The sequence below is a fragment of the Emys orbicularis genome, chromosome 1 (genome assembly GCF_028017835.1).
Source record: "Emys orbicularis isolate rEmyOrb1 chromosome 1, rEmyOrb1.hap1, whole genome shotgun sequence".
Lineage (NCBI taxonomy): Eukaryota > Metazoa > Chordata > Testudines > Emydidae > Emys > Emys orbicularis.
This window is the reverse complement of record NC_088683.1, coordinates 141,331,262-141,354,590: the sequence shown is the minus strand read 5'-3', so window position 1 is coordinate 141,354,590 and position 23,329 is coordinate 141,331,262. Positions and strand designations below refer to the sequence as shown.

General features: G+C 43.6%; 1 protein-coding gene across 1 annotated transcript; it reads left to right on the top strand.

Annotated features, from left to right (window-relative positions):
- The first annotated feature begins 3,061 nt into the window (after window positions 1–3,061).
- Window positions 3,062–7,265, top strand: FGF6 (fibroblast growth factor 6). Its single transcript, XM_065423783.1, has 3 exons — window positions 3,062–3,401; window positions 4,294–4,397; window positions 7,089–7,265. Exons 1-3 carry the CDS (start codon window positions 3,062–3,064, stop codon window positions 7,263–7,265), a joined length of 621 nt encoding a protein of 206 aa, XP_065279855.1.
- The last annotated feature ends 16,064 nt before the right edge of the window (window positions 7,266–23,329 follow it).

The window sequence follows — 23,329 nt, the reverse complement described above, 5'->3', positions numbered from 1 at the left end:
GCTATGCCCCCTTCCTGGGCAGCATTGGCTGCCTTTGCCTCACAGCCCCCAGGCTGCAGATGCCTTGTACCACAGCAACTTTCTCTCCTGGAGGAATTCCCACCACCAGGTTCCTGTGCCAGGGTTTAAATTGGTATAAACCTGGGCTGAGTCTTGCCCAGCAACTATAAAATGTCAGAGCTAAATTCTGCTCTCTCTTCCCTCCATGTAAATCCACAGTAACTCCAGTGAAGCCAATACCAATGTAACCGAGAGCAGGATTTTGGCCCATAACCTAGTTGTATGGGAATACAGAGGTAAACTGTGTTTCATAAATATGAACCAAGCTTTTGTGGCAAAAGGTTTCCTAACACTGCTGTTGGTGTGGAAGCTGTTGTGTTTGACACTTACACTGCCTCAAGTCAGCACAGACAAGCACAAAACCATTTCTGAAGTATGTGTAGTCCCCTCCTAAAGTGGTAGAGTCCACTTATTCCTCACTGGCTTCCTTTGGGATCGGCGGTTGCTGGGTTCTCTTTGTGCCTTCTCTTTCTTCCCTCAGCGAGCAGGGAGAGGCCGTATCTCCACCTGCTGCTGGAAGCCAACCCACTGTAGCCAACTCCCCTACGCCAAATGCTGCCTGTCTGGGATGCATGCAGGCTATCCTGGAATTGCAGTTGGTTGCCCTGGCGTATCATTCAGGCACCCAGTCCAGTAACTTCTCCTCTTCTTCTCTGTCCCAGTCTTTACTACCAATCTGGGTTTCACACACGCGCTGGGCAAACAATTTCAGTTTTGCATCCTCTGCTTCTTTGCTGCTTTCTGCCTGTGGGAGTGACTGGGAGTTTGCTCCATCCAAGCCCCACAATAGCAAGGGACTTTCAATGGAATGGGCTCCTAAATAACTTTTGAAAATGGGATTTAGGAACCTAAGTCAGTGAAATGCTTCTGAAAACACTTTACTCTGCATCAGAGTATTACACTCCGCTGCTTGAATTCCCTAGACAACCTTGAAAATGGATCTGTATTACTGTGTTCCAAAGATGCTTTATTTTCCAATATTGTACTGAAATACTGTCATCTAAGACCATTGTTGGAGGGTGGCAACTGGTCTTTGGCCTTAAGATCTCAAAGAAGTAAAGGCTGATTCAGGTAAATTTTCCACCAGATTGGTATCTGTAGAATTTAAGTGTGGCTTCTCTCCCAGCAGGAGTGTAATTCCTCTCCAATTTCTCAGCGTACATGACTCAACTTCTCACTGCTGTCTAGAAAACTACGTGAGATCACAGCCCCTTCTCCAGTAAGGGAGACATCATAAGGCAAGATTAGATGTAAAGCAGAGTCAAAGCCACCCTCTACAGAAGACAAAGTATTTAGCTGCTTTAGCTACTTCTTGGCATTTTCCTGACCAGTCCCACTGTTTACCTTTCTATACAAGTTTGGTCAGGCTGTAATGTCATACTTTTCTGTGGTGCTATAATTTTCTAGACTATTTACTAATGCCAGGAAATCTGCACAATCCAGTGGCCACACACCCCTATATAGGAGTTGTTCAGGGCCCACACTTCTATTCCTGCCTCAGCTGCAGTGGGGGTGCTGAGAGGCAGTAGGCCTTGCCCATCAGCTGGGGTACATGCAAGTTTCATCCCTCAACTCAGTGTGGGAGGAGAGGCGGGGGGAGTTACCTGCACAACACTTTTACTCAGGCAAGTAACCCAGCCCATCTGAACAAGATCTTCAGCCCCTCTTAAGCTTAAACTGGACTAAAAGCTGCTTTAAGGGAGCACCTCGGGATTCCCCTAGTGAAGGGGAATCCTCAGCTGGCATAACTAGTGCTATGCGATCTGCTCCTGGCCCAGCCTCTTGCCTTGGGCAGGGAGCCTTCCAGGGTGGGCGAGGGTGCTAGGGCTGGAGCACAATGCACTCCAGTGATTCTACCAGCATAGTGACTCTTTGGGAGTTATTTGCCAGAGCAAGTTGGAGATGCCCTGATGGTTCTCTAGCTTGTTGCAGGGGCCTGTTCAGCCACAGACCGCCTCCAGAACTAGGGGCAGGGGACAGAAAGGTGGTGGCAAGCCACCTATGTCTCATCTCCCTCTACAACAAGTGCACTGAGTGCTGCTCTGCAACACCTGAGGATTTGGCCCACAGCCTCTGTATTGTTACTCCTGTATAAAATAGGGAGAATAACAACCATGAGCAAAATCCAAATCATACTTTACCAAGCTCCATGTGCCCATGGGATCTTAAAGAAATATCTTCTGCATTTTAGAGACAAGAAAACAGAGGCTCAGAGACGTTCGGTGAAGTGCCTGGGAGTCGCAGTACGTCCACCCCACAAATGGAAGTTGCCTTACAGACACACAGGTCTGCTATTTGCACTCACATGATTCAGGGTGAGGTGCCTTGGGTTTGTTAGGTGCTTAAAGAAATATAAACACAGCCATTTATTACCTATCCTCCCCAAACATTGCCTTGATCTGCCTGAGCTATTCTAGTGTAAATTCAGTGAATATCCTGCGGAGGAAGTGGCTGGCAAGGTTTCTATTACTCCCTGGTCCACGATTGTTTTTGCATCTTCTTCTCTAAATAAGGAAGACTGCAAGATATCTGACTATCCAACCAATGTGTCCCCTTTGCATTCAGCAACCCCTGCCGACCATCCAACAAAACTTAATTCCTGCCTCATATATTGGATGACAGCATTCGTCCAACCTCAGCCAGCCCGGGAGAAGAGAGTAGGTTAGTGTTACAGCCATGGCGAGTTTACCTTTAGCGAGCTGTTGATGTCACAGTGATGCTGCAGGGTGGGACAGCCTCTGAACTATAAAGATAGGTCAATCCAGTATATTGAGGCTGCCCACCAGACAGCAGGAGCTACAAAACATGGTCCCCACCAGTGAGAGTTCTGCTGGCCTGTCTCTGTTCCCAACCCAACTGCTCTCAGGCTTTAGTTTCATGTCAGCAATCTTCATCCGCCTTCCAAAAATAAGCCTCTGCCACCATGCGGAAGGGAGAAAAACAAGAAGGGCGGTATTTTTAGGGCTATTAATTCTGACCACGTGCCCGAGAGGTGAACCGGATGGCCATTGCACAAAGACTTCTCATCACTATGTCCTGTGAAGCCAGCGTTCACTGGACGTTGCCTGCTTTTGTTCTCTTGGGTTTTCTGGCTGGGATTGTTTCATCGTATCCAGTTGTAAGCAGAACTAATGGCACATTGCTGGAGAGAGGATGGGAGTCTCTGTTGTCCAGGTCCATTGCTGGGATGTCAGGAGAGAAATCAGATGTGAACTGGGAGAGTGACTATTTGCTAGGAATCAAGAGGCAGCGGAGGCTTTACTGCAATGTGGGCATCGGGTTTCACCTTCAAATCCTCCCAGATGGAAGGATAAGCGGTGTTCATAATGAAAACCAATACAGTGAGTTGCATCCAGAAATGAAATAGAATAGATGTCACTTAATTGCAGTGATCTCTAGTAATTACCCTGCGTAGGACACAAATGTTACTGCTTGATATTATTAGTCTAAACTACATCTGTTGCCTTTTAAAAGTCTCCAGGATCAATCAGCACTAGAAACCTCCAGGCTGAAACATGTCATGAATGCTTGGACAAAATTAGATACCAACTTATTTTTACTCTGCTTTACTTTACAGAGTAGAAAAGACTAACCAGTTTGCAAACTTTTTTTCTGATGCATTTTTTCACTCATGCATTTTTGTTCGATATTTGAATCTTGAGGTTTTCAATTCACTCAGCATATTAGCATGACTTTTGAATAGCAGTTTGCTAGCAGCTTAACGACGTGAAGGATTTGAAAGGGCACAACTAATCCACATTTATTAGCATTGCCATTGTTTTTAACCTGCAAGATTAAAAGAAATGTATTTTTAACTATTTATTTGAATGTCTTGTAAAGTGCAATTTATAAAACCATCTGCAACTAAAAGGTTATGGTGAGTTTCATGACACAAACCCCACATTTCTTGTGGCAAGAATGACAGTATTGAACAGTCAATGGCTATGATTTACTAATTAGGAATTATTCCCAAATTCTATAGGACTTTCTAGTTTAACAGGGATGAAACCAACAGGATTCTATAGTAAGTGAATAGGATTTTATAAATGTTATTCTAAAAACCTAGAGAATTTAATAAAGAATGTGATACCCTGTTTATTTTTGGAATTCCATAGAAGGGATAATAGGAAGATTTTAAGTTCTGAAGGACATTCTCATAAGGGTTTTAATAATTATGTTGTTAATGTCCTTTGACTGAGCATTATAAGAATAAACTTTTTTCTGTTTATTTAGGTCTTTTAGAAATATCAACTGTGGAGCGAGGTGTTGTTAGCCTGTTTGGGGTGAAAAGTGCTCTCTTTGTAGCAATGAACAACAAAGGGAGGTTATACGGAACGGTGAGTACAAGTGCAAGTTTATTTTTCAAGTCTTAAACATTGGGCACGAAACTCTGATTAAGAAGCCTTAGGTATTTTTCCCCCTCCATTTAAAAACTGAGATCACAGGTGGAGAAAACAGTCTTTCAATTATTACAGTGAGCCTTCTGGGCACACTGTCATGCGAGACAGTCAGTGCAGCAACTGGCATGATGTCAGTGTATTGTTCCTGTAAAGTACTCCAGCATGATTGTACAGGGGGCACCTCAGAAATATGAACATGTCAAAAAGGGGAAATGATCAATAAATGGCTTTTCTGTCTACATGTCTTGCAAATCCTTTCTAGCCCAGGTAAGCCTTGTTCTGTCAAGAGTTCTGTTAGGGGCAGGAGAGGGGGCACACCTTTTCCTGGGCAAAAATCCCATTGCGGAGAGTGGGGACCACTGGTGGGTAAGAAAAAACCCATGAGATTCCTCTACTGGAGTTGCTTTCAAATTCTTTTACATGGGGAAAACCTGGGTGGACTCACAGGATAAGCAGGAAGTTTGGTCCCCAGAATCTACAAATACTGAGGGCCATACGGACATCAGGAAACCACCCAGAAGCCTGCTTTGTAGCATCAGGCCCAAAGAAGAAAAAAATACTCATTGCCACTAATAACATTGTTCATCATCATTATACAAAACAATTGGTTGAACAGCCCAAGAGTTGTGAAAGGGATTAGTGATTGCTGAATGCAGTTTAACTTTCACGTCCCGATAGGGTGACTAGAGGGCAAGTTTGAAAAATCAAGACGGGGTGGGGAGTAATAGGTGCCTATATAAGAAAAATCCCCCAAAATCGTGACTGTCCCTATAAAATAGGGACATCTGGTTACCTTACGTCCTGAAAAATACTTCTTTCAGTTTCAACACTAAACAGAAGTAGCACCTCCAGAGATACCCACTTTAAAGTGGCTAGGTCCTGCAAGAAGCACAAATAGTAGAGCTGGTTGGGGATTTTTCAGTTAAACTCTTTTTAATCGGAAAATGCTGATTCAGCGAAACCTAAATTTTTTTGCGGGAAAGGGTTACTTTTGAGAAATTTTTCAACTCACATTTTTTTTGAAAAAAGTTTCAAGGTTGTCTAAAATGTTTTGTTTAGACACTTGTGATTCCAGTTTTCCAGTCTGAAACCACTTTTTGTTTTGAAATTTAAGATAATTATAGTAAAAAACAGTGATCAAATTGGAAACAAAGTATTTCAGCTGACCCAAACAAAAGGTTTTTTGTTTGTTTGTTTTGTTTTGTTTTTTCAGTTTGTGAATATTTTTCAAATTTCAACTCCTTGTCCTGATCCAGGAGGGAAAACTGTTCTGATATCTGGAAAATTTGGGGGGACAGGAAAACCTGTTCCCCATCTAGCTCTAATGAATGGTCTATCTACTAATAAAGAATAGAGTTTGCTGAAAATTTCTTTTGTGCAAACAACTGAGTTGTTTCCTTGGAAAAATTTGTCACTTCTATAAAACGTTTTGGTTCTTTAATAAAACATTAAACGATGGCCAGATCCTGGAACTTTTACTGACATGAATGATTCTTATTCATGCAAATAATCCCAATAGGACAACTCAAGGCCACAAAGCAGCAATGTACATACACACATGCATATTTTTAAGCATGCAAATAGTACCATGTGCTGGATTGAGCCCTGTTTAGGGACTACTGGATCAGGCCTGCCCCAGGAGTCCTGCCTCCTTGCCCCCTGCCTTTTTTAACTGTTTCAATTCACCCCCACTAAAAAACTTTTAAAAGACATGTTAGAAAACAATAATAGTTGTGTATTTTCCATTGCAAAATGTACCATCCTTGGTTAAACCTTTGGGACTTTGAATGGATTTGTTCCAGAAATATCTGATCAAAAGAGCATGAACTGAAAGCATTACAGCATCAGTGGTAGTGGCATTACATATGCAGGATATTTGATCTCATGGAATCATTTTCGTTTGTCCTGTCACACAATAATGCAGCCCCTTTTGCCAACTGAACATTTATATGCCAGTTTACATGTGTACTTATTACAGTATGTGAAGTAATAAAAAGTTCTCCATGCAAATATATGGAAGCCAATTCCTCAGATTTAAGTGACCCAGCATGCAAAACGTACAAACACTCTCATGCCTGAGAGCTCTTTGGTGGTGTGTTTGATCCTGTAAAATTTAAATCAGATTTTTAAAAAAAAAAAAGATTTAGAACCAATTTGGGATCTGATCCTGCAAAACCCTTATTAAAGCACATAGTTCTTACTCAGCGGGACCGTTCATGTGAAAAAGGGTTGCAGGATTTCTGGCAGGTAACATTATTCCTCTATAAATGACAAATCATTTTTTTGAAGGGAGGAGGAATAAATCCATGTCATGTGTACAACAAATTAGCATGACAATGATGTAAATCATTCTTTGCAGAGAAAATTAAGAAATCCCTGATTTAGTATGAATTAACTTGTTAATGGGTGACAAGAAGTACATAGTCCATTATCTGAACAGGTGGCATCAGCGTGCATCTGACACTGAATAGTGCTGAAGAAGTTTTATTGTTGGACACAGACTCTACGGCACCACCTGTTGCATACCATAACAGGTTCTTCTGCTGTACAAATAATAATAAGAAAAATCACTTTGTTCTTTTAAAAGTATTTATAGCAATTGCTTTGTTCCTTTTGTTTTTCCTCCAGGCAATTTTTCAAGATGAATGCAAATTCAGAGAAACCCTGCTGCCCAATAACTACAATGCATATGAATCTAGTGCTTACCAAGGGGCTTACATAGCGCTCAGCAAACACGGGAGAGTGAAAAAAGGAAACAAAGTCTCTCCTGCGATGACAGTGACACATTTTTTGCCCAGAATATGAAAACAAATACAACATATTAAACCACAGAAAAAAATATCTATTTCATTTTGCACATGTGAATAATCTCCCAGGTAAAGTATTTATGCTGTTTGTAGATATATGTATATTTGGATAGAGAAGTTTGTATTAGATCCATTACACAGTATATGCTGCTTCTCTTATACTCAGTGTACACAAATTCTATCTGGGTGCACACACCTGAACTGGTGCTGTACAGAAAAAAAATGCAACCCTGACTGAAGGGCAACAAGTATCTGGAACTTGTAAAGCAGCCACAGATACTTTTTGTTGGTGTTGTTTGATTTTAATTACCTCACATAGTAGCCTTTTGATTGAGAGTTTTTATTAATACATATAATGGGCCAAATCCTCAGCAGGATGGACTTCAATGGAGCTACACCAGTTTACACCATCTGAGGATCTCCCCCGCCCCCCATATAAATAGTATTGAATCCCAAAATCCTCACTCAGTTTTACTTACTAGGGCTCACAAATGGTTCCATGTGAGCAAACTTGTTTGCCGACAAAATCCCACTGAAGTCAGTGGTGACTCCACAAGGGCCTAAGACTCCGCCCATGTGCATGTCTCTGCAGGATAAGGAACGAAGTCAGTTTGCCTGAGCCCTGCTCAACACTTAAAATTTAGATTGACCTAGTTATATTGCTCGGGGGCGGGGGGGTGTTGAAAAATTCACACCCCCTGAGCGCCATAGTTATCCCAGCCTAACCCCTGCTGAAGATGTGGCTAGGTTGATGGAGGAATTCTTCCCTCACCTTAGCTACAGCCACTCGGAGAGGTGGATTACCTACAGCGACAGAAAAACCCCTTCTAGCAACGTAGGAAGAGTCTATACTATGGCACTACAGCAACATAGCTGTGGCTGTGTCACTGTAGCACCTGTGGTGTAGACATGCCCTGAGTAAGGACTGAGCAAGGACCTCAGGAGCTGGCCCCTCTATATTAGAGATGGACCTGAGCTGCAAAATGTGTGTCTTGAGTTCAAGATTTTGAACCCTTCAGCATTTAGGATTGTTCACATCAAGACTGTTCAGGCCCATCTCGTATATACACATTTGTGTGCCTATCTAGTTTATTTTATACACACACACACACACACACACACACACACACACACACACACACACACACACACACACACACACACACACAGCATCTCTGTAGCTATGTATTTTTAATGCACCAGTCACCATATCCAGGTGCCAAGGTGCCCACACATACATACACACAGGGAGGTAAATATTTAAAAGGCCATCTATTTTATTTCACTTTCACTACAGTGATCTCTGAGTGCTGGAATTAGGCTGCAGCATTTAACTTGTAAAATGTATGGCATTCATGGGAGCTTCCCACAAAGGGACATGTTAGAGAACAGCTTTGTTTAAAACACTGACTGCCTGTCATACCGGAGAGTCCTTCTTAGACCCAGATGAATGCTTTTTTGATTGATAGTTCAGGCATATCGTATTGCCTTATTCTTCTTTCCCTTATCTCAGTCAAATACAGCAGCTTCCATGTTGTCCAAAACATTCTCTTTGGGGGCTGCGGTGGAGGAAGTTATGTCATAATTCCAACTGTTAAAGATAAACACTTATTTACTTGCAAGGACTGTTTGCAAATTTCATGTGTTGTCCCCCAAACCTCTCCTAAAAATACACACGAAGGACATACAACCCTACCCAACTGTTTAGATAACCTTTTTCCAGAATACCAGTCATGCCACATTCTCTGTGCCTTTAAGGAGTATTTTAAGAGGCCTTAAGTCAATAGTTGCTATAAATGTCAGTTACCAGAAGCTTTGAGATGCCTGCATTGATGGGGTGCTCCTAAATTTGAAACTAGACTCAATGCAGCATCAGAGGATGAGCATTTTCTGCATAGAACCCACCACGTTGCTGCAGAAGCGTATGTCCGAGTGCAAGATAATCTCCCACGTGCAACCAAAATGCTGAATATCACCAGCCTTGACATGCCATTCTATTTGCAGTGGGTGTATATTTGTAATGAATGTGGGCCTTTTGACCTATGACGTACACTGTAAGGGTCAGGTCCTCGGCTGGTGTAAATCAGCATCACTCCATTGACATCAGTTACATCAATTTACACCATCAGAGGATTTGGTCCAAAGTGGGTCTGTGTATGCCTATGTACATGCACACTTTTCAAGTTATTGTGAAAACAATTTTATTAACAAGAAACCATTTTCCAGTTACTTTTGTGTGATTTATACTTGAATTTATTTTGCTCAAAATGTAGACTTTCTGAATTGCTCAGACATCTTGTGATCACTGTGTAAACAAAGAGAAAAGGAAGGACATGTGACTTGGACATTTTTGATAAGGCAAAGAAAAAAGTGATTGAGTTGTTGAGTACGGTAGCATGGAAAGAGAAGCGAGGTTGGCATACTGTAGATGTCTGCCATGTTTGAAGCTATTTGCTTTGGAAAGCTTTGCATTTTTAAGAGGAAAAGCAGGATGTTTGAAGGAGGGTCAGAGCAATGCTTAGAGAATAGCGGTTAGATCCCCAGCTGGCATAAACAGGCAGAGCTCCGGTGAAGCCAGTGGATCTACGCTGAGACACCAGTGGAGGAGCCAGGGCCGGCTCCAGGCACCAGCTTGGCAAGCAGGTGCTTGGGGTGGCCACTTCGGGGAGGGGCGGCATGTCCAGCTATTCGGCGGCAATTCGGCGGACGGTCCCTCACTCCCGCTCAGAGCGAAGGACCTCCCGCCGAATTGCCGCCGCAGATCGCGATCGCGATCGGGGCTTTTTTTTTTTTTTTTTTTGGCTGCTTGGGGTGGCCAAATCCCTGGAGCCGGCCCTGGGAGGAGCTCGTCTATTTTATTCCTAGTTGTCTTGAAAGGACATTTAAAGAGAGGTAGCACAGTCAATGGAAAAAGAAATAATGTTTTGAATGTTGATACATCAGCTATATTTGATTACACTTCAGCTCAAATGTTGATACACTGGGAGCAAATTCTGTTCTTAGTTACACCGGTTTAAATCAGGAGTAACACTACTGAAGTGAATGGTGTTACACAAGTATACAACTGGCATACAAGCTCAGAATCAGCCCCATTAACTCTATCTGTCACCAGTGACATTACAGTACACACTAGGTGATGGAGTCGATAGTTCAGTGTAACACCCAAAAGTTACTGATGGGCTGACCTGGTCTGTATAAATGCAGGCTCCCTGCAGGTGCAGTTTGGCTGGGTATTTGGATATCCAGGCAACTAACTCTACTGAATTAGTCTGAACACTGCCATATTTCCCCACATTTTTTGTAGAGTCAGTGCCAGTGAAAGCAGAACTTGTAGCAAAGATAGTGCAGAGTAGGAAGCATTGATTAGTGTGTGTGGTGGATTATGTCACTCTCAGAAGTGCTGCCTTCTGCAGGTGATGCCGCAGCATGATGGGGTTGTATACCCATTGGACAAGCAGGCATTTGGAGAGATGCTTTGACTGTGATCCCTCTCTAACGTGTGGTTATGTTCATAAAAGTGACTGTCAAATGGCACATGCTTACTCCACATCTGCTCCACATGTGTCTTCAACTCATGGCGTTTTACATTACAGCCAAAGCCAAGTTTCACTGTTGTTAGGCCTGTAGAGGCAAAACAGCTGCAGGAGAGTGGCCCTGATTTTGTTCTGCCTCATGCATTGCTTGCAAATTGTCAGCTGAATTCCAACAGCAGACTCCTCCTACTTCACCATGAGTAATAAGGAGTCAGAAAGTACAGCTTACTTTGCAGATCTCAGGGTGAGATTGCAGAGCTGACAATTAGAAAAAACACCTTTAATTTATATACGCTTTACATAGAAGTTACTGAGAGAATTTGGGTACAATCTTACAAACCTGGACTCGCATGAGCAAGTCTCTACTGAGGTGAGCTACTCCCCTGAGTAAAAAACTTAGGGGAATGGAGCTTTTTGCAGTATGGGGCAAAATATGGAACCCCTTTGTCATTATCAGAGCATATTCACTCATCAGTGCCCTTTAGCAAGTTATTCTGAACCACATTACTTGCTCAAAAAGTGTCGGCATGTCAAAAACACCGCATGCATGCTGATTTTTGGCCTATGTAGCTCTTTCTTTGTACATAGGTAACAAATCCATAGGAGAATCCCATTACAAGGATTGTTTTTTTCATAGGCAAACCCCATAACAACTTAGGATCTGATCCAACTCCCACACATGTCAGAGTCTCTCTCTTGGAGCTAGATCAGGACCTTACTTATGTAAATAAGCTGCCCACACACACGCCCGGAAAGCAGAGTCATCTTTGTATACCTCATTAACTAGTTCAATTCCAATAGTCTATTTTGCACAATAAAATGGTGCCAAAGTTCTAGCATTGTTTTCTTGCCACCAAGATATACCTCATCTTCTGACTCAGTATGAACTTACAAATAAGATTGTAAATTTGTAGGAAACACAAAAAAAACCTGTCCAATCGTTTATAAAATGTAATTGCTTCTATTTTTATACATACGTGCTGTGCACAACTGTTTAATGTATTCATAAAATAAATTCTTTTGATACATTTCTTGTGTTTTGACTCCCTATTAAACTGCTTTGTGCTTATTTCAGAACTGCTGTATTCAGAAGAAATGATGTCTGCCGCTGCTTTTTATTCACGGCTGCAGTCAGAGGCCCTGTCAGCAGTTAAGGCAGAGCTGTGGGCTTCTGTATGGTTCATGTGTCCTCTCTGGGGCAGCCAAGAGCAAATTCTACTTAGCAGCTGAGAAATTGGAAGGTTTGGGGGAACAGTAGGAGTCTGAACTGTGGAAAAAGCAAAAGGTGGAGTCTGGTCAAAGTAGATCCCCTGAAATCTTTGGCTTCGGGGCTCTTTATCTGGGGAAATTCTAGTATGATTCTTCTGTCATTAATCTTCTTAAAGTTATAATTTCAAACAAGCATTAGTTTATTGCTTAATAGGAATGGCCCAAACCCCACAGCTACTTTACACACAATTAAGTTAATTGGGAAGGCATTTTTTAAAAATGGTCACTTCTAAAGATTTTGAGCTGCAGACTTTAGCTAAGTCTAGCCCTTCGTCACTCAGGCTGTGACCTCGTCAGTCCTTACAAATAAACAGTTACTCCAGGTGAGCATTGGCATAGGAGACCTCCAAGGAAAATCCAGTGTGCTACAGGCCACGGTGGCTGGAATTTGGGGGCTTTGGATGCCTAACTCTTACAGGCGCTTTTGAAAACCCCTCCCCATCTCAATTATTTGGTAAGCGATGTCTGTTTTCCTGAATCAGTACTGAACCAGTCCTTAAATTAGGTGGGTCAGACATCTCTCCCCCACAGTTTCAAACTCCTGCCAATTGGGGAAATAACATAAAAAAAATCCATTTAAAAAGGTTGGTGGGATGGGAACAGTCAGTCTTTTCTGTTCAATCACTCTATTGAACTCTAATACCCAAGATGGTATTTCAGAGCCAACGTAAATCCAAGACTGACTACTTGTGGTTATTCAAGAGGAGAAGTGTTAATCCCATTGTCCTGGCCAGATGCCAAACTGTGCAATTACAGTCTGCCTAGCTAAATTTCCCCTGCAGTTCTGGCTGGGGACTCTTCATTTCTGATCCTAAAACATCCTGTATTGGAGCTGTGCGGAGATGCCACGTTCCACCCTAGAGCTGACTGCCCTTCCTTGGTGGATGAAGTGGTTCTTCTATATGCTGCAAAGAGTTCATGTATAGTGCTAAGAGCCAGTTAGGCCAGGTAATGGTGGGATGGGTGGAGGGACACAGCCCCACTCTTGGTGGCTGGAAACACTGGGCCAGATTCCCAACAGCTGTAAACCAACTTGAAGTCAATGGAAATACAAGAATTTACATCTGCTGAGGATTTGATCCATTATCCCTGTGGAGGCCAGGAACTGACATGCTGGGGAAAGTGTGCTCGCCACCAGCCCTTGCTGTACCTTGGAAAAGGTGCAGCTGGCGCTCCCTGATGCAAGTTGCTACCAGTGGGAATATAGCCAGGGCCAGACCCTGCCGAGACACCCCTGTGACAGAGCGTGAGTAACCTAAAGCTGACTTAAGCAACAGAGAGTCCTGTGGCACCTTTAAGACTAACAGATGTATTGGAGCATAAGCTTTCGTGGGTGAATGCCCACTTCGTCGGATTACATGCATCCGACAAAGTGGGCATTCACCCACGAAAGCTTATGCTCCAATACATCTATTAATCTTAAAGGTGCCACAGGACTCTCTGTTGCTTTTTACAGATCCAGACTAACACGGCTACCCCTCTGATACTAAAGCTGACTTACTGCTCTCAGCACTTGGTAGGAGTCCCCACTTGAGCCAAAGGGCTGAGGTAACTGATTAAGAACCAGGGGATTATCCAATCAAGAAGGAGATTCCGCTTGGCAGCTGAGGATGCTTAAGAGAGAGGCAGGGGAAAGGCTGGCAGGAAGGGCAAAGCAGCCCCAGATCTCGGAAAGGTGAGAACTCTTTTCCCCGCTCCCCACTGTGCCTTGGTAGCAGGTAGAGGCTTGGGGTAAAGCCTTATGCTGTGGTGAAACACTTGTAAAACACATTGTAAATAAAGCACGAGGTGGTGAACTTGCCACTAGTGTACATGAGGGCTGTTTGCAGCAAGGAATCCAGGGGAGGAAACCCCGCCCTGTGACCCCACCCACCCCGGAACATGGATTGTTGCAGCGCTCCCCATGCCCCGCCGGTGAGCACTCGGTGGGAAGAAGAGCCTGAAAGGATCCTTGGGGATGAAAGGTGCTAAATAAACACCAGATTGTTGTCACGGGCAGGGAAAAATCTTAGCTGAACTTTGCATCTGCTCAGTTTAAAGTCCTCATCCTCCACCAAATACCAGTTTGAAACAAGACATTTCAATTTCCAAAAGTTCCTGCACCCTGGTAACCCTATATGCCCCCGCCAGCAGCCTCAGCAATTTGACTCAAGTTCTTGCTTCAGAAATGCTCTTCTGCTCACCTCCCTTGGCTCTTTCCCAGCCCTGCAAAGCTGTGGGAAATTTGCTGGGGAAGGGGAGACGTTCATATGCCCAGTAGAACGGGCAAGTAAAATTGAATTAAAAAATAAAATCGAATAGCCTAAACACTGCACCATTCCTGGTTTCCTTCACTCATTATCTCCCTCTTGCCTTATCTCTCTCCCTCCTGCCTTCTCTAATTTCCAGCCTTTTTTCTTTTATTGAAGTTCCTCCTTTAGAAGTTCCCCTGCCTGCACCCGGAGCCGAGTATCCCAGGTAAGTCTTTTCTGCCTTCCCCACCTCCGTCATGCTGCCCTCAGCATTCCGTGGCAGAGACCCATAATCCATCAGTTACTCAGTCTCTGGCTTCTTTGATATCCTGCCATCCTTATGAGGCAGCAGGTGGCATTCTCATTAGCTATTTATTTTTGTGTTCCCACATGTCCCATGATGCTACTGAATTACATGATGAGCCTCCACTTTTAGCGCCTGGCTTATACATAGGGTTCTCCTTTGGGATTTCTGCACCATGTAGCAATTGGCTACGTTCATGGACCTTCTATACCTCAGATTTCATCTTTGGGGCATACAATTGGATTTTCCTTCTCTTGGCACACAAAATGAAGATCTGGAGAGTGCCCCATGACCAACTGATGGAAGTGGAATCTGCAAATTAGACTGACAGTTTCCCTTTTTATTCCTTTTAAACCTAAACCAGTAGTCCCTGGCATTTTTAGAGACCTGTACCAATGCACACTGACCCCAGGACTGTGCCATTCCGTGCTCACCACCTCTCCTCTGACTGAGCATACTCTAGTCCTCAGAATTTGGGCTGCTCTCATGATGGCGAAGCTGGGGTCTGGTCCAAGCTCTATGCATAGGCGCCGACTCAGTGGGTGCTCCGGGGCTGGAGCACCCACGGGAAAAATTGGTGGGTGCTCTGCACCCACCGGCAGCTCCCTGCCCCGCCCCAGCTCACCTCTGCCTCCTCCCCTGAGCGTGCCGCGTCCCGCTTTTCCCCCCTAGCTCCCAGCGCTTGCGCCGCAAAACAGCTGTTTCACGTGGCTGGGAGGGAGGGGGGAGGAGGGGAAATGCGGTGTGCTCGGGGAAGAAGCGGGGCCGGGGCGGGGATTTGGGGAAGGGGTCCAATAGGGGCACGGTGGGGGCGGAGTTGGGGCAGGGACTTTGGGGAAGGGGTTGGAATGGGGGTGGGGCAGGGAAAGGGTGGAGTCGGGGCGGGCGGGGGGGGTGCGAGCCCCCACCGGCGCTGGGGAAAGTTGGCGCCTATGGCTCTATGGCATGTTATAGTGCACACAACTGCCTGGGATGGAGGTAGAGGTGGTACACATGGACCCACGAACAGAGACTCATAATGGTGGCATTGGGAGCCTGGAGTCCCGCTCACAAAGATCTCTAGTACCAGTAGCTGGGGGACCTCTGGCTCAGACAATAGAACCAAGCCAATGCTGTGCTGATACAGACTGGAGAAGAACGCCACACTGAACATCAAATAATTGTTAAGATGCACAAGGCCCCTTTGTAGGGTCAAAACAAGAACAATCTCACTGTGCATCTGTGTAAAATCTACATACCTACACAGCTGGTTAAGCTAACCACATGCACAGTGATATTAGGAAGCCAGAGCACTTCTCTCACCGCATAGAGAAATCATTTAAAAAATGGAGTAATTCTCTCACAGTGCTGATGACGTTTGTAACTAGACTGGGCACAGCACTGATGAATATGCAATAGGGAACAAGCCTGCATTAGCAAAGGGACTAGTTGCAGAAAGGCCTGGGAGCCCCAGTCCTGGACCAGGACCCCACTGTGCTAGGTGCTGTACAAACAGAACAAAAAGCCAGTCCCTTCCCCAAAGAGCTTCGAATCTAGGTACATCTCTACCCCAATATAACGCTGTCCTCGGGAGTCAAAAAATCTTACCGCGTTATAGGTGAAACCGCGTTATATTGAACTTGCTTTGATCCGCCGGAGTGCACAGCCCACCCCCACCCCCCCCGGAGCGCTGCTTTACCGCGTTATATCTGAATTCGTGTTATATCGGGGTAGAGGTGTATAAGACAAGAGACAACAGGTGGATGCCTGCAGACCGACGGGGGAGTACAAGGAAACAATGAGACAATACTGATCAGCATGACAGGCAGTGTTTCTGTGAAATACGGATAGTGTCCAAAAAGGCCTTAGGCTGGATTTTTGGACTGACAGTCACGTGTTTCTGACTTGGCTGTACATTTAGAAAGAGCAGAAGAGGTGAATAATGTATGGCGCCGCGGACTGGGAGCTAGGATTTCTGAGTTTACAACTGACTCACTATCTGGCCTTGGAGAAATCACTTTAGTCTATCTGTAAAACAACTTCTCTGATTAAAATCCTCTCTAAGTTTATACGAAGATCAGAGGAAAGGCGTAGGCTTTTGGCAAGTTGCCAGTGTCCCCCCTCCCCCCACAGCTAAAACATTTGTGCAGTGATGCATTAGTTTTTGACTCTTTTGAAAACTGTCCTGTCACCATGTCTGAGTCTCATAATTCAAAAATTACCTGTCCAATTAACAATAACTTCAACGAGTGTTCTCTGGGCAGGGGCTGAGGAGAAATTTTCTATGAAAAGAAAAAACGTTTTCCTTCAAAAAGTTAGGGCGTGGATGTTTCCAAAATTGGGTTTATAATGGAAACTCTTAAAACCTTAACTATCGAGTCTCTCTCATGAATCCTTTTTTTTTTAAACTCATTCTCTTCTGCAGTGACAATAGGAATTTGAAATATCACTCTCAGAATCACTAAGGAAGCTGGCAATGTCGGAGAAGACTTCCTCCACTGCCTGTTGCTATTGTAGAAAGATTGAATGACGACTGTCTGAACACGTTGCTGGTGTCTAGAAACTGTTAAAGGGAAAAGGATACAGGCAGCTGACGCACTGGAGTGAAACACCCTGTTTCCGCCCCCTAGACCCCCCAGTCTCATATTGAAAAGGTACAGAATGTCCCTTAGACACTTGGGTAGAGCCTAGCTACAAGGTCACTGTGGTCTAACCTGAAACATTTTTAATAAAACACTTTGCATAAATATATATCATCTTTCATCCCAAGAGATCAAAGCACATTACGATTAATTAGGTAAGCTTCACACTACCCAAGGGCTTCCTGATGCCAACTGGCAGAGGGCGCAGAGGGGCATAAGGGTTACAGAAATCCCTGGGTCTGGTATTTATATTTTAGTTCATCAAAGAGCGTCATGTAACGTGTCTACTGAAAGCCTGTGTCACACTGGTCATCATAATCCTTGTGAAAGGTGTGTGTGGATAATAGGGAAGGAGATGTAACTATACAGATATCTAGGTATAGGAAATAATGTTCCTGAGGCCTTGTGGTTAAAGGCAGGTCACCCAGAGGTAGCGTGCCTTAACCTGACAAGAGATGGGAGACACTTATCTTCCTGGTTGACCACTGTGTCCATCTGCACACTGAGTCAGATTCTACTGAAGAGATTGTGAGGACTCCAGAAGGAAAATTAACAGGAAGAGGGGAACAGCTGGGGGGGCAGGGAGGAGATGCTGTTTTAGAGGCGAAGAACAAAGGACTAGGCTGGTATATCCAGGGATGCAGAAAGATGCCCTGGTATCCCTCATCAGGGGAGGCGAGCTGCCATGGGGCGTGGGCTTGTGAAAGAAGGGGCTCAGCCATTCTGGTTGAAAAATGCTTTAAGAAGGGCATTTTATTTTATTTGATGGTTAAATAGATGTATACTTACCGGTACTTTCTCTCAGTATATGTAAGTGCCATGTGTTAAGTGGAGCTGCATTCTAAAGCATAACTAGATAAGCTGTGGTAAACTAGTCCTTTGGGAACAGTGGGCCAGGTAACGCTGAAAAGGGGCTGGGCACCACAGGAGGATGCTCAGAGGACTTGGAGCATGCCTCTTGCTATGCTGCATGAGGGACAGCAGAGACGGGCTGAGAGGGAAGGACTTGCGTTGCCGTGGCTGGCAGTGTCAAGGAACTGACTCCTGGCAGGTACAGGCAAGGTTCCCTCATGCTAAAGGCAGGTGGTAGCGAGGTGCCTCCCAATGCTGCGTACCCATGGGAAGCATCACAATACCCCTGCAATGTAGGTATTATCATACACATTTCACAAATGGAGAAACTGAGGCACAGAAAAGTAAAATGACTTGCCCCCAGCCACAAAACAGACTCAGTGGCAAAGTCAGAAATAAAGCCCAGGAATGCTGGCTCCCAGCCCCCTTTCTAATACTCAGATAAATGCAAAAGGACCGGAGCCAATAGAGAAAAAGTCATGCTTTTCATAGCTACAGTCATGATTCAGAAAAGCACTCAACTGTGCTTAAAGTTATGCACATTCTTAGGTCCATTGCCAGTGATAAACTTGCCAGACAAAGTTGAAATATCACATGGGTTCAAAGGGAGGGTGCCTTAATGTTAAAGAAATTAATCCCCGGTGAGTGTCAAGCTCCCCTCTTTAGTTCATGATATCTCCCTCATCTTATACCTTTCTTTCTTCAGGATGCATCCCACTTTCGGGTCCTGTTAAGCTGAGAGAGATGAGGTGGACGCTCCAAACCCAATCCTGAGAACCACTAACTCCCACATACTGTAAGAGTTGGGGGTTCTCAGCATCAGGCCACTTTTTAATCCCTTTTCACCTGTTGCTTCACACTCCAAGAAGGAGCCAGATATCAAGCTTTCAACCCTCCTTCACCTGAGTAATTCCTTACCCACGCAGAGCATCCAGGTGTGTCCATGGTGTACACAGGTGAGTAAGGGTTGCAGAATTTGGCCTGAAGTTCCTGACATTGTGTGAGGATTTGCACTGAATTTTATGAATATTACTTTTATATCTCAGACTCTGATAATCGTTTTAGCAGAATTTGGTGGGGGTGGGAGATGCAGGTAGGTTTGCATTTTTTAAAAGGGCAACATCAGTCCAGCAGCTCACAAACTACCCTGACAAACCAGGATTTGATCATGTGACCCTACAACAAACTGGTAGGCCCCGTAGCGTGCTGTAAATAGAGTAGCAATTTGAAATGTTTACATACAGTGGTTGATCTGTTGCTCCATACTGTACTCTCAAAGCAGATATGCCCTCCACATAAAGTTACATTGAAATGAGAGAAACTGGGTCTACATGAAGATTATTTTGCTAAAACATCCCACCATTCCTACCACCAGGGCAGATCTGTGGTATTTTGAGTAGAGCTGGTCAAAAAGTTTCCCATCAAAGCTGGTTTTCTTCAGAAAATGGGATTTTCGACTAAACTACATTTTTGTGAAAAGAGCAGGCTTCCCATGGAAAATTTCAATTTTTCAATCAAAAACTAAACACCCAAAACCAAAAAAAGGTTTTGGCTGAGAACCTAAATAACTCAGCTGCAAACGGAAAGGTTTTGTTTTGGAAATGTTGCTGCAGGGCTCATGGGTGTTGTAGTCCTGGTGCCTTGTGCTCCCATTCTCCTCTGTGAGCCAGGCTCCATATTGGAATTCAACTTCTTAATGCACTGCAGCCATGTGACTACCATGATGCACCACCTCCCGTCACTGAGAGGGGAGACAGTGGTGCATCATAGGCAATGTAGTCCACCCAGCCAAGGGAGAAGAATGGACATGAGGCACCCAACCTACAGCTCCCATGAGCTAACATGATGGCATTTCTGATTTGAAATATTTTCCTTCTTAGCAAAAAGATTTTGGTTTTCACCTTCTTGCTGAAAACTTGAAATTTTCTGCTGAAGAAAACTCCATTTTCTAAACTAGTTCTAGTTCTGAGCACCATATAGACTAACCCCATTTCACAGCAGGTCTCCCTGACATGGTGGTTAAAAGGTTGGCAACCACTGGCATCTTGTGTTCACCAATACTCCCATCATGGGTGAAACTTAACCAGAGACAAGAATGAAAAATTTCTGGACAAATAATCCTAATGTAGATAAGGCCAGTAAGAGAGATTTAGGCCCCAATTCCACAGAGACTTATGCAGGTGCATAAAATTATACACATGAGCAGTCCAACTGAACTTGGTGAGACAGCTCATGTGCATAATGTTAAGCACATGTGTAAGTCTTTGTAGGATCAGGTCCTATGATACTAGAATGATAGACACCATGACCAGGATTTTAAAAAAATTGATATCAGAAAGTTGGGCTACCAAGTCTACTTAGGCATCTAGGTAAATGACTTGATTTTCAAAAGAAAACATTGAAAGATATAATATGCACATTATTATTGCAATTACATACAACTATTATTTTATATACCTTTTCCATCCATTGGATTGTAAGCTGTGGGGTTTAGACAGCCTATTTTCAGTATAACACGTCAGAGTTCATAATTGTTATTTTTATTATAGCTAGAATTTCTGTACAGAGCAAGGCTAATTACTGTGCTCCCTTTATTGCTATTATCATTGCCCTCTGGTGGTTATTTTGTTATTTAACAACTAGATGTCAGAGATTTAAAATGTCTTCCGTGTTATTGACTTGGAAAGAAAGGGAAAAGGAAGCTGCGGGGAAGGGCTGGGAAGGACAGGATGTCTAAGGAGATAATGTCAGAGGGGAGATGATTATAGAAAGTGTTTTGACCCTGTACAGAAAGGGACTCTGTTTTACAGTAAAGATAGCTGAAGCAATCTCCAACCCATTAGTGATTATCTTTGAGAATTATAAATTCACATCAAAATATATACAAAGAAATCATATATTCCACTCAAAGAGAAAAGGGAGGGCCTGGAAAATGATAGACCAGTCGGTTTAACTTCGCTACCTAGAAAAATACTGGAACAAATTAAACAGTTTGTTCAAACCTAGAGGATAAGGTGATGACTAATAGTCAACATGGATTTTCCCCCCAAGAACCAATCATGTCAATCAATCTTGTTTTCTTCTTTGACAGCCCAGGAGCACCATTTCAGATTTTGGTAGGGAGAGGAGAGGTCAACTTTAACTGTGAGTCCAAGGGCACTTAGGCACCTGAAAACTCTAGGGTGTTTTGTTTTTGTTTGCAGATAATTTAGAAATTAGCTGACGGGAGCACTGTATCTAATTCCTATATAAAGAAAGAAAAATAAATATTAGACCCACTCAGCTCTAATGCTAACATGTTCTGACATCTTGCGGCAAGATATTTAAGGGACACTGGTTAGGTTAAAAAAATGTAATTTATATTCTTACTCTTTTACTAACTCTTGAATACAACAATTGTGGAAAAATCTAGATTACTTTCTATCATTTAAGCTACTTAATTTTTGCAGTTCACCGAGCTTGGAATAGATCATTCAACTTTTGGAAACATCCTACTAGGGCAAGGGCCTGTGAGTTTATATTGCAGCTGCCTGGAGCTCTAGTGGTGTTACCCTATTACAAATAATAATTATAATAATAATAGACTAGAAACTGACTTTAAACAGGAGTGAAACTGACACTTTCAAGTCACTTTTCACTTCTGTTTAAAGGCTAGTTACTTTCCAGAAGGCTCTTAAACACAACACTACAGTGATTGGGTTGCAGTTCTCACAGGAGAATATTTAAAACCAAACACCAAGAAAATTCCACATTTTAAATCTGAGGAAAAAAATGGAGTCTTCTGAGGTATATCAGGGCCACTGCAGGCAGGAAAGGAAAATAAACAGGTATAGGAACTCAGGGCAGCTCTTGCTCTTGAAAAAAAGTTGGAGGGTCAAATCTTCCAATCCTTAATCCAGAAAACTTTTATTGCCATCAGAACCTCCACTCATAGATTTTAACATGTGCTCAATAACTATACACGTCATACTCAAATATCTGAGCCATCTTATCCAGGGCTACACATCTTATACACATTGGCTCAGGGACTATATTTTCTGTCATATTCTGAGCAGTGTTGAGCACACAGATGGTGCCCAGTGAATAATACAAATCAAGACAATAATCATCAACTTTATGGACTCGGTGGATGCAATTTCTGTTCTTTGTTCTTGAATTTGCTTTAATACAGCTAAAACCCTAAGAATGAGGCATAAACACATCTGATACTTATATGACACTTTCTCATTCCTTCGTTTTCTCGAACTCAGAACAAAAAAATGACAAAAGAGAAAGGTTTTCAGTTAAAATGTAAAATTGCACACCAGCCATTGCTTTACAACCCAGCCTGGGGCAGAACCTGCCACCCCGTGGGGGTTAAGTGATCTCTTCTCATCTAACTCTCATTCTCTCTCTTTCTTCATCCTTCCTGACCTCTGTGCTGCTTTTCATGCTGTCAACCATGATATCCTTCCCAATCACCTCAGACTCTTTGCTGGAGTCTCAGAGAACTGGCCTTCTTGGTTTTGCTCCCGTCTATCAGAGCCCTCTTTTTTTGAAGCATGCAGCAGAGAGAAATGCTGATTCAGTGGATAGGGAGCTAGCCCTGAGACCCCTGGGTTCATTTCCCTACTTTCCCCCTGGACTTCCTGTATGATCTCAGACCAGTGCCTTAGGGACAGAGTTTGAAAGGATTTTAGCCACCCAAAGATGCACCTAAGTGCTTTTGAAAATCCCACTAGGTGCCTAAATACCTTTGAAAATCTGTTCTTTAGTCTCTCTGTGCCTCAGTGCCCCATCTGTACAATGGAGATAACAGCACTGCTCTACCTCACCAAGGGGCTGTGAGGAGAAATAAGTTAGACAGTGCAAGGTGCTCAGATACTACGGTGATGGGGCCACATAAGTACCACAGGTAGTGTGGGAACTTCTCTATACCACTGCTATCCCTTGTCCTGGTTTTGGCCCCTTCTTTTCACCTACCCCCCTCACATCTCCCTCTTTTCTGAATGTAACCTTGGCTGTATTTTTTCTATGCTGATAACACTTCTCATCCCCTCAGGTCTCTCCAACACCTGCATGCAGCGGGACTCCTGTTTTACAGATCTTTCAGGCTCATCTAACATCCAGATCCTTAATTTAAAATTAAATTAATTGCCAGCCCTTTCTTATCTTAATCACCCTGCTTCTGTTTATAAACAAAATACTGACTCCCTTCCCTGGGACGCAAGCCAGGAGCAGCTCCTCTCCTCTGCAGAACTCACGTTCCGCAC

Coding starts and splice junctions, on each gene's coding strand:
- FGF6 (XM_065423783.1), top strand. CDS start 3,062: ATGGCCATTGCACAAAGACTTCTCATCACTATGTCCTGTGAAGCCAGC. Junction 3,402..4,293: donor TCATAATGAAAACCAATACA/GTGAGTTGCATC, acceptor CTGTTTATTTAG/GTCTTTTAGAAATATCAACT. Junction 4,398..7,088: donor AAGGGAGGTTATACGGAACG/GTGAGTACAAGT, acceptor TTTTTCCTCCAG/GCAATTTTTCAAGATGAATG.